The sequence below is a fragment of the Anguilla anguilla genome, chromosome 4 (assembly GCF_013347855.1).
Source record: "Anguilla anguilla isolate fAngAng1 chromosome 4, fAngAng1.pri, whole genome shotgun sequence".
Lineage (NCBI taxonomy): Eukaryota > Metazoa > Chordata > Actinopteri > Anguilliformes > Anguillidae > Anguilla > Anguilla anguilla.
In genome coordinates this window covers 52522550-52540003 of record NC_049204.1, presented here as the reverse complement: position 1 = coordinate 52540003, position 17454 = coordinate 52522550, and the positions used below count along the sequence as shown (strand labels likewise).

General features: G+C 38.1%; 1 protein-coding gene across 4 annotated transcripts in view; it reads left to right on the top strand.

The window, feature by feature from the left end:
* Nucleotides 1-4102, top strand: part of ctnnd2a (catenin (cadherin-associated protein), delta 2a) — a 263725-nt gene extending 259623 nt beyond the window's left edge. For all 4 annotated transcript variants that reach the window (XM_035416162.1, XM_035416165.1, XM_035416163.1 and 1 more), the window contains one exon: nucleotides 1505-4102. In XM_035416162.1, coding sequence (XP_035272053.1) covers nucleotides 1505-1768 — 264 coding nt within the window. In that variant the 3' untranslated portion in view covers nucleotides 1769-4102. The remainder of the gene's footprint in view (nucleotides 1-1504) is intronic.
* Nucleotides 4103-17454: the final 13352 nt, after the last annotated feature.

Here is a 17454-nt window from a genome sequence, read left to right as displayed (position 1 = left end):
CACACCCTTATCTCAGCTTCTCTTGAAAAAAAATGTAAAGTTCAATGTGTGTACGCTCTTTTGTGCAGCTGTTTTAATCAGTTCATGGTTCCTGACAGGATTCCTAAAGGTTATCGGACAGAACTCAGCAACTAATTACCTTGGGAAAGTCTCCCAAACAGTGCTTTCATTAATCTGGGTGTGGATTTGTGCCGTTGATGGCCAATGACATTTAATTACATTACATAACATAATGAGCTGACGATGACGGCTGGCTTTAATAAAAAAGGTAATGTGATGGATGTGACAATGGGAGAATAACCAAGATATATTAGTTTTAGTGATAGTAATTACACACAGTGGAAAAATTATATGAGTGAATCTTGTAAACACATTATGCAACTCCTGTTTTATGATATTTTAATCTTATCCAGCAGGGTTATTCCTCTTGCAATAAAACCATCAGCTGCACTTACTGAAAGTAAACACCCTGTGCTTTAAAGGTTAGAAAGGGATGGGAACTATTTTATAATGGAAGCGGAGAACAAATTGGCACAGATTTTCTTTTCAGTTTCAGATTTTCTTTGACATGATAAAGTAAATACAGGAAACAAAAGAAATAGGTATAGTCCCAGATCACACCAAAAAAAATTCTGCTGCATGTGCATGTATTTTAATCAAACATGTCTTTCAGATGAAGAGGAATAAAAGGAATTTAAAACACCTAAGGAATAAAAATATCTGCAGTGTTTCTTTTCTTTTAATTATTTCTATTCCTTGATGTAGAATATTAACACAGTGGCTGGAATCACAATAGTGATTACTATTAAAAAGCGTACCATTAGCAAGAAGTGTGCTCTTGTTGATAAACTTGGGCTGTAATGGGCCCATTACAACACTACTGATGTTGGCTGTGAAATTTGGGTTGCTTGGGACTGGATGTGCCTTGCGTGCATTTCAAGCTCATGATAATGAATTCTAGCCAAATATTTTCAGACGCTAATGAATGGATTTTTTGCTGGGCCCGCATGGAACGTCGGCTGTTGATGCTTATGCATTTCACAGCCACTTGCTTTGTTAAATATAACGAGCATGTTTAACTGCTTGAATCAGTTTCAACCAGACAGGATGATAGTGATGACTCAGTGGACAGTGACTGACTCCACTGCAAATGGTGGCAGGCAGTTGCCTCGTGATCAGCACCAATCTGGCATGGAATATGTTTCCCGAGAGCAGACAGCATGTTTTACAACCCCTTTTCCAATTAGCTTTCTCATTTACATTTTAATTAACATTATTTTGTTGAATTTTAGCTGAAATCAATCTCTGCTTTAAAATAAAGCACTAAGGTAATCCCATTTAAGCCTTCTTTTTATTGAATTAGATTTTAGTGGCAATCATCTGACCAGTAAAGCTGAGAAACTGCCAGAAAGTGCCAGTTGTCATGACGCCGAATGCACTGAGAGATTAAGGTTTGCTACAGCAGAATCCTGAACTGTTGCACCCTGCACTTCCTGTCTCGTAGGTCCCTGTCCAGCCAGCTCCTCCAGAGACTGCCCGGAAAGACTATGAGACCTTTCCTCCGTTTCAGAACCCCACTAGGAACTTTGAAGAGTCTTTCTTTGAGGATCAAGTGCATCACCGCCCCCCACCCGCCACAGATTTAAATATGCATCTGGGACTGAAGTCGACCGGAAACTATGTGGACTTCTACTCAGCGGCCCGGCCCTATAGCGAACTCAACTACGAGACGAGTCACTACCCAGCCTCCCCTGACTCCTGGGTCTAGGGACTGGTGTCCCACGATGGCGGCGGAGCCTGACGAGGGGGCGGGGGCGTGCATGTGCATGCATGACACATTACATTTTTTCAGCAAATTTCTTTTGTCAAAGCTCGTTCCATAGAGAGGTTCCATTGAAGAGTGTGTGGGTTTGGGAGGGGCATGTAGATAAAGAGAGAGAAAAAGAATGAGAGAACCTTGGAGAAAAGCATAAAGAAAGAACGCATGAGAGATGTTCGAGGGGTCTTATTGCGTGGGAAGAGGGAATCTTGACTTTTGAAGTCAAGGTGGAATAACTCTGAGGGTATTTGGAAAGTCGAGGATGAAAAGAGACTGCAAATATGAGGGTCGGCACATGAATATGTGAAGCACAAGAAAAACTAAATTGTTGTTTACACTAACTAAGGGAACGGCTTTTCACATAGCATTTTCTTTTCCCTCATTGTGTACCAAGGCTTCAGTCTGCATTTTGCAGAGAGTCCTCTGTAAAAGATGGACACCTCCAACCTTTTACTTTGTTCTCACTTTTTTTATTTGTACTTTTTTAATTCTTTGTTGTAAAGTATTTGATGTACATTACAGAGATACAAGTGCATTGTGTATATTACACGGATGCCACCGTGTCCCTTCTTCAGTGGCTCTTGCTATTGTTTTATGGTTACATGAAAAAGAAAAAATATTGGAAAGACATGTGAATCGCCAACCTATCCTTTCCAAGCAAAGTATGTTTTAACAGCAAGAAGGAAGTATTTAGCAGTATTGTTCGTTCTGATAATGTGAATTTGTTTGTGGCAATTAAACAAACATTTTAAGCAGTTCAAGACAGTAAACAGAACACCATTCCACACTCCTTGTCAATGAAGTGCTTTTTCACTGCCTAAAAAAGTTTAGATGTAGATATTTGGAATAGTTTTTTTTTTTTTTTCCTTTTTTTGGTTTTCACTTATATCAGGTTTTCTTTATGATGATACAGTGTTAAAAAATAATAAATACCACTTTGTTTGTCATTCATATTTGCATAAAACCTGTCTGTTCTGCTAGTATCACAGTTACCTGTGCTTATATTAAAACAAGATTAACATTGTGCCAAACTTCATTATCTCTAGTATCACTTGGAACCTGGAGATAATTTGGAACTTTTGTTGAGGTTTACATTCTATGACTGGGTATTTGTTCTCCTGATGTCAGTTTGTAAATGCTTTTTGTTCCTAAATGTGTTTAATGGAATTAAGCTATACCTAGACTACACTGGAATATTACCAGGAGGGCAAAATCTTTGAGAGCTTAATTCCCTCCAAAGATGTACAAATCTGTCACTCAATGTTAGCTGAGCGTGTGTTGTAAGTTGATCAATGTTTGATAAGAGAGGTGTTCTTTCAAAGACGAGTGGCTTCTACTGTTTGAATTTACATTGCAAAACAAGGTAAATCATCATAGACTAAAATGTTAATAGAGAATGATAAATATATATATAGAGATATAAATATATATAATTTTTATGTGCAGATGTGTGTGTGTCACTAAAAGCAACAACATTATCAAAAAGACGTGTAAAATAGGATGCTGTTCACTTTAATGTTCTGATCCCAAGGGGGAAGAAAGAAACCCTTGAAGATATTGACCTCCTAATCTGAGTTATGTTGTTTCCAAGATATATAGATTATCATTCTAAAATCTGAGTGATGTTCGGATGCCAGGAAAATAAATTATTCTGTGCAATCTTCAGAGCTTTTCTGCCGCATATCCTGCTCTTAACACTCACGTGGTCTTACTTCTGAAAGAAAGCACAATTCCTCTGAATATAAGGTCCCCATTGCTGGTCATTTGTGTGGGAAATATGCAGACGACTCCTTTTTTTTTGGTTTGTTTTGTTTTTATGTTGATGTTGTTGCTTCAGGCCAGGTGTTTATAACTGTGGGTATGTTTATTGCCTCAAGACTTTAAAACTGCTAAGATATAAACTTACCATCTAGGACACTGTTTTGGATGGTTTAATGATTGACCATGATTCTTTTTGTTCAATTACTTCCTCTTTGACAGGGATGAATTTACCATGTCTGTAACACTCTCTGGTTAACGTGATGCTTTTTGAAACAGAGGTGCTATCTAAAACTGTGCTTACTTGATTCCACATACATGGTTATGTCATGCCACAAAGATATTTCATTTTTCTAATTCAGTTACTTGAAAGAATAGATATTTAAGGATAATGCATACTTTCATTTCTGTATGTTAAATCGGTGGTTCTCAATTTCTTTTCTCCCACAAACCACAAGAACAGTTGTGAGATATCAGTGAACCACCTGCACATTTAAATTTAAACAAAATAAAATGTAAATAACAGATTTCAAATGTGTGATAAGCACAACCTTACTTTCAGTCTTCAACGGGGTATGTGCACTTGTCTGAACAAAGCTGCTAAGTCGGAACACAGCATAAAACCAGGTAGCTACATATTTTCAGAAGATTGTCTTCCCTGACATCACTGGGTCACTGCATTTTTTCTTTAGTACACTGTTCTGAGATATTAAACAACTCACATGCGTGCAATTGAAAAAGTACTAGATTTTTATTAATAGTCTTAGCAAAATCATCCAGGTTATACTGAAAAACAACACCACATAATGGTGGCATACCATAATGTAAAACATGTAATGCTGTAAAGTAAACTTCTTAAACAGCCTTGACAACTTACATAGGCAAAACACTCTTTTGTGAGGTTAAATTGCCGATGTTTACAGCAAAGGGTTTCAGTAGATATGCATCTTGTTATATCTGGACCCAAATGTAATCAAACCACAGTGTGATTCACCTTTCATTTAACGGTCAGATTCTTACACTTATTTAAACAGCATAAATATGGTTCTTGTTGTAATTCAACAAAAATACACCAACGCATTGCACAATTTGCGCAGTTGGGCCTATGTATTCATTTAAACAATCTCATATTTTAGCATCAGTATGAGACTGAATTTACATGGACTGAGTATCCTACACATATTACTCATATTTTGAACATAGCAGTGTTTTCCCAAAAGGTTAACAGAATCAATTAGTCCTGTGCTTTCAAGATAAGGGACACCAAGGACTTCCAGTGATGCACTGTTGATTAATTAAGTTAAGGAAGTAAAAATGAAGGGGAAAATATTCCGTGGATAATTGCAACAATACATTTATGATAGTGATCAGTTTTTATTTTTCTTTCCAGGAAAATATAACTCCCAACCACGGTAAAATAAAGAGGTACAGATTAAAAACTTGAAAATAGAGGAAATCATATGGTCAAATTTGCATGCATTTTCATTTCATGTGTTCACTATCATTATTATAGCATATCATCAGTGTTGTTAAAGAACCGCATACTGTACCTCCAAAAAATTAGGAGTTGAACTGCAAATGAACTGCAAAGCAGAACTCTCTTTTACCCATTTACCAAGACAGCATTAGAGTTTAGTCAGATGGGCTTTTAAAGAAACTCCGTTGTTGAGTTTTGAGACTTGAACAGTTAAGAGCTGGATGATTGTCAGTGTGGTTTGTAATACATGCTGCCTATTGCACTGAATCCACAGCAGACATTCTATTATGATTTTTTTTCTGTCTTTTTATTTAAGACGAGACAAACAATGAGTTGTTTCTAAATATGGGATCATATTCTGACCACATTAAGCAGTCATTATAAACTGAATAGTCTGCTCCTTCGAATATATTCATATATATATATATATATATATATATATATATATATATATATGCAACTCTGACTGAATAATAAGTAATTGCACTTGAAGGAGCAGGCTATAATGACTGCTTAATGTCGTCTGAATATTTTGTTGCCTCCTCTTAAATATATATATATAGGAGGCGGGACAGTGATGCAGTGGGTACCACCGTCGCCGGACAGCAAGACGGTTGTGGATTTGAATCTCGGCTTGGGGCCTTTCTGTGTGGAGTTTGCATGTTCTCCCTGTGTCCATGTGGGTTTCTGGTTTCCTCCTACAGTCCAAAGACATGCAGGTAGGCTAATTGGAGACTCTAAATGTCCCATAGGTATGAGTGAATGGTGAGTGAATTGTGTGTTTGCCCTGCAATAGATTGGCGGCCTGTCCAGGGTGTATTCCTGCCTCTCGCCCAATGCACACTGGGATAAGCTTCAGTGCCCCCTGCAACCTTGCTCAGGATAAGTCGGTATGCTGTAGATAATGGATGGATAGATGGGTACATATACACATACTGTATTATAGAGGGACTTGTAATGTAATTTATTTGGAATTAAGAGTGAATTAATTACTGCCACCAGAGAGGCGCATATATGCATTTGTTCAGTATATTTTTATTCTGGTTTCAAACAGTAGCCCTATACACATTCATTTGAATATTAGAATATTATCCAACATACGGAAAAAATTCTTTTTAATTGAAGAGTATGAAGATTCACCACTAATTACTGTGCAATACTCCGGTGCACATGCTTCATTTAACTGATGGAAAGTTTTCTTTCCCTGTTCTCATTGGATCTGCTGAAATATGATTCATAAAAATTGCAAGACAGGGTGTTATTATAGTTGCAATAACACCTTGTTCCTCATCAGATGTGATTTTTTGTCTGAGCATTAGGCCTCAATGTACAAATATATATCTCCATATTCTGCACTGACCTCCTACTGGCAGGCAGACCAAAATGCACAGGGAGGAAACACGTGGTCATGTGCATACTTAACATTGCTTCTCCAAATGAAGTGTTGGTTTGCACTTTACAGCAGAGAATAAAGAGCCTTAATGTGTAAAAAAAATGAACTTAAATAAAAAATGAAAGAAAATTAATTTTTTCCCTCTTAAATGGGACTTAATTAATTTGTCCTCTATAGTATGTGGCTCATTACACTGAAACAAAGTGCCAAATAACAATGACTTGTTAGCTGAATGTAAGTTTCTACTAATTATGCACACATCCACAAGATAGATTCCTGTGTTACTGTCAATGCTTGGTTGTAGAAACAAGCTAAGTGTCTAATCAAGGACTGTGGCCCAAGTATTAACGCCTATCATCAAATTCCAATAAGATTTGCAGAACTGTCAGCCTGTGAATAGGTAACAGTAAGACTCAGGACTGTTCCTCATTTTTCCAGCTGGGTGGGGCTGCTATCTGTTCTTATGTGAGTGGGGTGGTAAATCTTTTGGATCCAACAGGCCCCACTCAGCCCTGTAAAGCAGAGAGCCATGGAGCATGACCTGGGAAGCCAGCCGACAGCCTCTGGTCCAAAACCTTAATGCAACCTATAATCTACAGCTCAGCTGCGGCCCCTGTGCGGTACCTTAAATGTTTTGTCTGCACCAGCCCTTGGTGATATACAGTAGGGCTTTACATTGTTGTCTGCAGCAGTCAACAACTTACAAAAGGGCCTGGGGAGGAGGTGTAACTTATTTTTCTCTTACCAAGGGCTTGGCTTTTCATAAAACACAATCCGCTCTCTGAGGACACAACCACCTCCTCTTTAGAAAAGTGCATGGACTCGAATCATGAGTCACAGCAGGGAACAACCATCCACTCCCTCACCACCCCTCTTCCTGAAACTGTGAGATGGGACTTGGTGTGGCGTCTAATAAATCCTACCTTTTGAAATTTGTGGCATCGATATCCTCTATTTCCTTCCAGTTTGTACACTATTTAGTGCTCTTTACAGCACTGCGTCACCATCATTATTTGATCTGCTGGGATTCGTTAGGAGTTAATGCTGTGAAAAGTAGATGAATCTTTGAAACTGAAAAATTGAAAAGCTTCTGTCTGTATGAACCTAGATTAAACTAATCGAATATCTCGGGTAATGTGCTCTACCATGTCTGTGAAGGTGTGTGACCATGTATTGTAAATGTAGGCATTTTTCAGCTCAAATTTCCTATAAGCTACAGAAGCGGGGAAAAGCAGAGGTGAAATTTAGACATTATTTCATAAAATAGAATGAGATGTTCATATAGAGATGGGAGTGGTCAGTCAATAACTTGCCTTTGTATTTTTAAAATATTAGCACCCAATGTGTAGCTGAGCATATCCAATTCCCACCGTAATTTGGAGTGTCCAACTACAAGGCCTTGAAAAATATTTGTCATCTTCCTGATTACCTCTATTTTTGCATATTTGTCACACTGAGTGGTTTCAGATCTTTTGACAAAATACAATATTAGACAATTGGAAACTGAATAAACACAAAAATTATTTTTAATTTATTTATTGAAAAAAGTTATCAAACACCCATATCACCCATGTGAAAAAGGATTTGTCCCCTTAGTTACTCAATCAACCAATTAACCAAATTTAATTTATAATGAGATTCAGCTGATTGAACACAACCAGGCTTGATTGCAGCCAGCCCTGTTGAATCTAAGCCTCATTCATATTGAACATTACTATCAGAGTGAAGTAGTCACCACAAAGTTTCTACAAAAAAAAAGATCCCAGAAGAATATTCAATGGATTCAATGCAGGCCTCAGCTAAGTTCAGTGTTCATGATTCCACAATAAGAAAGAGACTGGGCAAAAATGGGATTCATAGGAGAGTAGCAAGGCGGACACGACTGCTAACCAAAAGAAACATCAATGCTCATCTTGCATTTGCAGAAACGCACCTGCTTGATCCCCAAGCCTCTATGGACAAATGAGCCAAACGTGGACCTTTTTGGATTACACAGGCCCTATCATGTCCGCCATAAAGCAAATACAGAATTTCACAGCAAGAACATCATGCCAACAGTCAACCATGGTGGTGGTAGTGTGTAATGGTGTGGGGATGATTTGCTGCCTCATGACCTGGACAACTTGCCGTTATCGAAGGAACCATGAATTCTCCAGTGTACCAGAAAATTCTTAAGGAAAATGTCTGGTCATATGTCCATGTGCTTAAGCTGAAGCATAACTGGGTTATGCTGTAAGACAATGATCCAAAACACAAAAGCAAATCCACGTCTGAATGGCTGAAAAGAAACTAAACTTTGGAGTGGCCTAGTCAAAGTCCTGACTTGAACCCAATAGAGATGCTGTGGCAGGCCCTGAAAGGAGCAGTTCATGCTCAAAAACTGACCAATTTGTCTGAATTAAAGAAGCTCTGCAAATAAGAATGGGCTTGAAGTCCTACACAGTGATGGGAAAGACTAATATCAAATTATAGAAAGTGCAGATATTGTCGCTAAAGGTTGTACAACCAGTAAGTTTAAGGGGACAATTACTTTTTCACATGGGTGTTTGATAACTTTTTTCATTAAATAAATAATATTTTAAAGAATGGGTTATGTGTTTGTTCAGGTTCCCTTTGTCCAATATTACATTTTGTCTGAAGATCTGACGCTCTTCAGTATTCGTGTGAATATGCAATAATAGAGGAAACCAGGAAGGGGCAAATACTCTTCATTTGCCCTCAATTTGCAACTGCAATTGCACTCATGCATGGACCCAACTGCCAGGAGGTTGAAGACGTACGCGATTCCCCTCAGAAGCATGTGATGTTTCAAGCCTGCTTCTTTTCATACTGCAACCCACAGCCGAGTTAGCATTGTGTTAGAGGAAGGCTTATCACATACGGCTTTGGCATGCAGTCCACAGGCATTGATCGACCAGTGGGGGTCAATAGAGAGTGATAAAACGTGAACCCATAACTGATTGAGCCCTCCTGTACACTGGGAAATGCACCAATCACCAATTGTTTGTCACCCTATGGAGTTACCAGCCACGGTCGGCACTGGTATTATCCAGATTCAATCTGAGGCCATGGGGCTCATGCATGCACAGTGTGGTGCTTTATCTAAATGAGCCATCCAGAAGCCCCTGGGCTTTGTTCCCCCCCCCCCCCCCCCCCCATAAAATTGGTGCCCAACATGGAACTGAGCATCTCCAATTCCCACTCCCATTTGGAACAGCCAATCATCTACAGCTGCAGCCACTGTCGTGTTGCAAACCCCACTGCCCATACAAGAATTTATACATCCTCAGCTCTCCTCTGAAACATGCGGTTTCGCCAGATGCTTCTTTTCACACCACAGACTACGGTTAAGCTCACACAGAGTGGAGTCGAGGGAAGACCATTCATATGTGGCTTTCACATGTAATTCACAGGTCCCAGATTGTCCAGCAGGGGTCGCTGAATAGCAATGAATGTGAATCCCTAACTCACTGAACCCTGCCATACCTTGACCAATACAATCAGCAATTGTGCATCACCCTTTGGAGCTACTGGCCTCAGTTGGAAATGGCACTGTCCGCATTCAATCCCAGACTCATCTATGCATCACAGAGTGGTGCCTTAACCAAATGAGCCATCCCACAAGTTCTTTATTTTAACCCTTTGCTTACTTTCCAACTTGAATATTTTATTTGATGGACATGGTGCTATAGAATCCACCTGAGTATTCTATTAATCTAAGCTCTTTTATCAGCATTTTAACTCTGTGCACCTTTTCTGGACATGGCTCTATCAGTCCTGTCATCTCATCTTGTCACCTCTAGACAACCTGTTATTGTGGTAAACTCTAGCCTGAGACACATTGCTGTTCCTTGGTGCAATTGCTTGCATGTCTTCCAGCTCTAATTTGGTTTTCCTCAACGCAATATCTCCTGGTAGCCAAAATGAATCAAATCTGTGTGAGTTGTTTTATCATCTAATCACAGCAGCAATAGTCACAGTGTTGTCTATGATCTGATTGGATTTCCAAACTAATATAGAAGCACTCATGTCCACAGACACATTAAATTCCTACATTGGGGGTAAAAGGCACATATATATATATACTGTAGCAACCTGTCTTGATTAAATTTACTACACTCCAGTTTACAAATGAAATTGTTTATCCTCAGAATATGTCTATTACTGTCTCCTGACAGTGTGTTTTTTTATTTTTTTAAATGTTCAGAATAACTGAAAAAGAATATCTATTACTGACAGCAATAAATTATGAAGGGCAAATCCTTTTGTACTCCTGAGAATCATTGGTACCTGTGCAGTATCATTATTCAATGAATAAACATCTTTGGAATGGAAGACATAACATGGCAAAATTGATTGTGGATAAAGGATTTACATGAGAAGAACTCATCTTTTAAGGAATAAATAATATTGCTAAAATGACAATGGGGCTGACTATTTACCAGTTTTAGTGTGAACCTCCACATTATTCTATCTGAACAAAATTCCATACAGCAGAAAGACCAAAAATATAATACGTATCTGAACTTCAGGATGAACAGGGTGTACAGGGTGTACTTCAGGATAAACAGATATCCAGCTGAACTGGTCACATGATACACAGTCCCCTCTTTGGTGCACTGGGTGGTGGTACTTCCACAACAACAACAACATGTAACTGTAGTGCTGTTGCCATGTAAAAATGCTGGTTTAAGTGGAACGGCAACAGGTTTACATTGTTGCCTAGAAAAGTCAAGTGCATGCGTGAAAAATACTCCAGGAATTTATTTTGCTAGATCCACCAAGCATACATCCAATACATTTAATGGGTCCCAAAATTAGATGGACTATAAAATATTTAAACACCCAAACAAACACTTACCCTGGGTTTCATTTTCTCATCGAGCCATGAGTTTGCACAGTACAAACTGAAGACTGAAGACAGTTTATTGCATTTTAAACAAACATTTCTTCTGAGTAAGTTCTTAGGCTGGAACAGGGATGCACAATCTTATCCAAAAAGGGTCAATGTGGGTGCAGGTTTTTGCTTTACTCAGCACTACGACGCCTAATTAAACTAATTAAATAATCTGGGTCTTCAATCGAAACCTTGATAAATAAAATTAGTTGTCTTAGTGCTAGGCTAAAACAGGATCCTCACCATATTGGCTGTTTTTGGATAACACTGGACACCCCTAGACAAGAACCAAGTCATTTGTGTAGCTATATTTACACCCCAATCTCTCTGGGAAGAAAAATGCATTCACTGGTGATTCACTAGGTGACTAATATTTGCGGCTATATGAATTCATTTTGAATATTGCTTCAGTATGCTCACTTTCCTGAATGGTCACAGCGTTTAACTAGAAGTGGCATGACAGAGAAGTAAAAGAGCAAGTATTGCGTCTTGCAATATAATTTGAACAGTTGGATTATTAACTAGAAAATAATATCTCCACAATTCTGTTTGTTTCCAGGCCTCACATCTATGACACATTGAACATTTATGTGAATGTTGCTGCTGCCAAAGATCATGTCCTCAATACAAGCACAAATGAGTAGTTGATCCATGGCTTCAATGCTCATTTGTTCTCTCTCACTTCAGCGGTCCTTCATATCAGCTTATATACTGCAAAGAGTTCTACCTAACCTCTGAATATAATAACACCATAAAAGTAACTTGATCTTTCAAGAATCAGTCATGAGGTACATTTATTAAGATAAGATAAGGTATACTTTATTGAATCCCGTGGGCTGAATTGTCCTCTGTATTTAACCCACCCTAGTTACTAAGGAGCAGTGGGCAGCCACAGTGCAGTGCCCTGGGATTTTCTGGGATGCCATATCAAAAGGGTAGTTTCACTTATAGGAAGCAGTGCTTACCTTTTCCAAACAAAAAAATAGTGATATCACCATGAATTTCATGCTAGGTCCCACTGTATCTTGGTCTGTCACCATGGTCATAAGACCTACAAAAAATGTAAGTGTGATCCTAATTTTATTTGAGAAAATCTTAATGTAGATATATAACCATTTGGATCTGCTTCCTGCAGATATGGTTACAGTTTTAGACTGTAACTGACTGAATGGCTACTGACAGATTAATAGTTTAAGACTATAGCTACAAGAACCAGACTTAACTTGAATGTATTACTTCCAATTATTTCCCCAAAATGAAATGGAAATTCTTACCATGGCTAATTTTTAAGACCACTTTAATAACTTATTTCCCTGTTGCATGTCTTATAATTGGACTGGGCCTTCTGAAATATTTCAAACCAGGAAAATGCCACGCAGTTGTAATGCAAAGGAGTTGTTTTGGTGTATTGATATTTTGAGAAAGTCTCCCCTCTAGTGGTCACATCTGACCTAGACCAGGACACAGGAGTCCTCAAACTCGGTCCTAGGGATTTCTTGTTGCCGCCAACCTCTTGATCAATTACAAATGTTGACAATGTGGGCTTAAATTCTTTCATATATATTTTTTGGTTAAATGGTTTAGTTGTCCTCACTTTTAGGAATTAAAAACCTGCCGATTTCACCTGTAAGTCTGTGATTTAATCTATTTTTAAAATTTGCCTGCTTTGAGAAAACAGGTAAATTAAACATTTGTTGATTTGACAGTCCAGTGGATATTTATTTCGCACTTGCATTTGCAGTTAGATAGTTAGTTATTTTTAGAAATCAAAACCCATCACTGACCAGCTAATACAATGACCTTGTGTCAAAGTCTTTAGGTGGAAGCATGCAGCCTTGACTGATGATCATGAAGATTATCTCTGTGATCATCATTATACTTATATTACAAAAATTAAAAATAAATTTTTTAAAAACATTATACTTATTTTTTGCAGCCTCTTTATTTGATTGTATGGTTGCATGAAGTCCTTTAAAAAGGCAGAACAAAGAATATAACTTATTTTGACAGGAGCTTTGTCATTTAATGTTAATTTACACCAGCCATTCTACATTCCACAAAACTCTGTTCTTTATTAGCAGTTCTCACCTTAACATATCTGTTGTCAAATGGGTTTTATTGCAGGGCTTTAAGTCATACATGCCTTATAGAAAGCATAGCATTTGATATGTATACAAGCATTGCATACACAGCATTGATCATAAAGGTCGCAGTAGTGCATTTTGAAGTGAAAAAGATACTTTTGAATTGAATGGCACATGAATATTATCTGCATATTAGGAATGAACTGCGTGCAATTTGCTACAGCTGCTGCAGTGCCAAATTAAATCATTTACATAATATCTACATTTATCTATAATTGCACAACATTTATTGAAAATTTAGCTAATGGTTTAATTTCTTGATGGATGTGTTTGTTTGTGTGTGTCATAGATTCTGGTGTATGGTTTTTTTTTGGCAATTTGCCATTTTTACTGTAGCCAATATTGTCACTTATACTATATTTATACATATCTTGTTTCACTGTTGGCATACTAAATGGCAAGTGGTTGAGCCTGTCATAGCCTTATCATAGAGACTTATTGTGGTTCAAAGAGATATGTATGCATTGACCACCATTTTGTATATAATCAACCTGTTAAGTGAACTTTCTCCTTAGGGTTGCCCTGGGTGGTGAAAAGCTTCTGCTTTGTTGTTCATACTGAAACACTTCTTTTGTTGCATATGAAAATGACTGTGTGGAATGGATTCTCAATTCTGCCTATGTTTGTTGCACAAGCATTGTTAAGTTGGATTCCACATTCTAGCAACTTAAGCCAGGTTTTGCTTGCCGAATTTGCATATTTCTCTTTTAGCATTGTTAAGCAGATGTGATTGCACTTTTTGTGCACTGTTCCGTACTAGCATTACTGAATTACTGTCTAGCCAAACTTGAATGGCCTGTCAAGGTTGAATGTAATTACAAGCATGCTATTGGGACAAGGTTGTACAACTTTTCTAAAGTCTAGTATCCTTGTTCAACAAGAGCGATTCACATTACACCACATTTCCATCAGAAGGGGAAAATACCCCTCAAGCAATTCTTACTGTAAATTCTAATTGCATTTTTTAAAACAGATATCAGATTGAATTCTTTCCTGGAAAAAGCCAAGAAAAAAATCATTCATTATGCTTTTGACTGTGACAAACATAATGGTCTATTTAAAGATATTGTAATTTAAGCCATTTTTATTCTTTTGAGTATCAGCAATATACTGTATATTGTTCAGTAGCCATCAAAAATTCTGATGCAGCTGAAGAAAACCCCTAGTGATTTCTCATGTCGGGCTACATCATGTCTCAGTCCATGCAAGTTTAATTCTGGCCACATTCAGGACAGTCTGTTGTGTAAAATGTAACTATGACAACAGCACAGTCACACAAACAGCAAAGCCAAATAGAGGTCATCGCAACATGCTAGTCTTTGCTTCAAACTCTTGTAGTTAATTTTCTGTTTCCATCTTTCTTCTGTTGACATTCTAAAAAATAATGGGAAAATGTGAAACATCCAGCTAAAATGAAATGAATAATTCCTGCGTGAAATATGTCATTGTTTATATAATATTAAAAGGAAATTATTTTGAAGACAAACGTGCTCATGTGGTGTCATCTTCCTCTTATTACCAACCTACAGTTCACAAGTCGGGTTCACACAGACATGAGTAAGAGGAAGATACTGCAGCTCAACAAAGAACTTGTGCAACCTGCTAACACAAATGCAATGCTACCCAATGTTTCCCCAATGTTTCTAAACCATTCAGTGACCCCTTGTGCCCTGTGAATGGGGGCATTGTCATCGTAGAAGAGACCACTGCCATCAGCATAGAAATGTTTCATCATAGGATAAAGGTGATGACTTAGAATAACTTTGTATTGATTTGCAGTGACCCTTCGCTCTAAGGGGACAAGTGTGACCAAACCATGCCGGGAAATGCCCCCCACATGCATAACAGAGGCATCCGACCCCCTCGCCACAGGGAACAAGCATTCAGGCCTGTACCGCTAATGTATGCCACACATGCACTCACTCACTTGTCGAGAATGGTGACGGATGACTCATCTGACCATATCACTTTTCTTCCTCATCTCTGTAAACCAGTGCCTATGGTTTTTGCACCACTGAACTCTCAAATGTGCATTCGTCTTTGTAATGAGGGGTTTATGCACTGCAACTCTACTATCATATCCTTCTCTATGTAGTTGTTGACAGACTGACACAGTCTGATCACATCCTGCATTGACATGCTCAGTCACCTGGGGAAGAGTTGCTCTTCTGTTTTCCTTACACATCACACTAATGAAAGAGCATCATGGTCATCGAATGTATGCTTTTGACCACAATTGCTGATGATATGTACTGATGTCTTTCCCATAGATCTAAATGCAGATGTCATTTTAGTCAGTGTTCCTATTGAAACACTAGCCAGTTAAACACTTTGTGACTATAATTAACCCTCTTTCAAAATAATTTAGACATTTTCCTCTTGCCATCTTGATAAAACCTAGAGTTGTGCTCAACAGTTTTATACATGTCAGAGAGCATGATGTTAATTGCTAAATTGTAGCATGCACCTGTATATATGCATCTGCATTTGTTATGTTTCTCCATATATATATATATATATATATATATATATATATATATATGTGTGTGTGTGTGTGTGTATGTGTATTATAAGGACAAGAACAGAATGTATACCTACTGTGGAATCACAAGACCTTTGATATCTCTCTCCTGTGGAATACTAATAGCAGCAGCTTATGCATAGCTCATGACATTTCATATTCCAAAGTCAGGTAACAGCTTCCTTAACTTGACAAAATAAAATTTTTGTCTACAGCAGTAGCTCACATTTGAAGGAGTGCATTGCTCATTAAAATGACACTTATATACTGCTTCCATGGGAACCTTGTTTCTCAAGCCCCTTATTACACTGTGCCATATGGCTGTTCCAGTTGTAATAGAACCTGCAGCTTACTTTTCGGATCCTTATCTCAATCTTCCTTGAATAATAACAACTTCATCTCACTATGTATGGAATTAATACATATAATCCAGACAAAATCATCAGATTCATCTATTTTTGAATGTGTTTACATACTAACCTATATATTTACAAACATTACATATTGCTTGCTTTTAATAAAATTATTATTTATATCATTATATCACTTTGGATGGACATTCTAGACTGAATTTAACATAAAATATTTCATGGTACATTATGTGTGGGTGTAGTCAAAGGTTGGCGGGGTGAAATTTAATTACAGGTTGTTCTCCTAGACCCTTGGGTTTTCTTTTTAATTACCTACTTATTGAATGTCTGAAGCCAAAGCCTTCAATCAGAGAGGGTGACAAATTATGTTATGAGTTACAGGTAAGGCTGAATGTCAAGTTGCACCAAGAGGCCCACCCTCACAAGACATGCCGAACCCACTTTGAAACTCGGCCACCCTTTGCCAAAGGCCTCTTAGAGACTGTTGACTGTGGATCCAGTCAACAAGGTGATTGTTAGCGTAATGCAAGCTCAAAATAAAAGGACGGTACGCTGATGCTTCAATGAAGATTTTCAGCTTTTACTGCTGAAGTAATGGAGCAATGTCCTGTCCTAGTAAATATCCAATGTTGGAAGCCTGACTGTGGATTAGTAGAACAGAAGGAGCACTGGGACATCCACAAATACATGAATCAGAGAAAACAATGGCCAAGTGGTTAATTTAAGTGGCTTCCTACTGTATGCTGCAAGTTCTCCCAATGTCTGCATTGGTTTCCACCAGGTACTCTGGTGTCCTCCCACAGTCCGAAGACATGCAGCAGGCTAATTTGAGACTAATTTGAATTTCTTGTGTGTATGAATGTGTGAGTGAATGGTGTGTGGGCCCTGCGATGAATTGATTGGTGACCTGTCGAGAGTGTATTCCTGCCTCTTGCCCACTGCATGCTGGGATAAGCTTAAGCTCACCCCGCCATGATGCTGACCAGGAATAAGTGGTTTACATAATAGATGTATGGTTGACTGGATGGATGCACCAGTTTGTCTCCACCATGTGACGTGCAGGGATTTGAACTT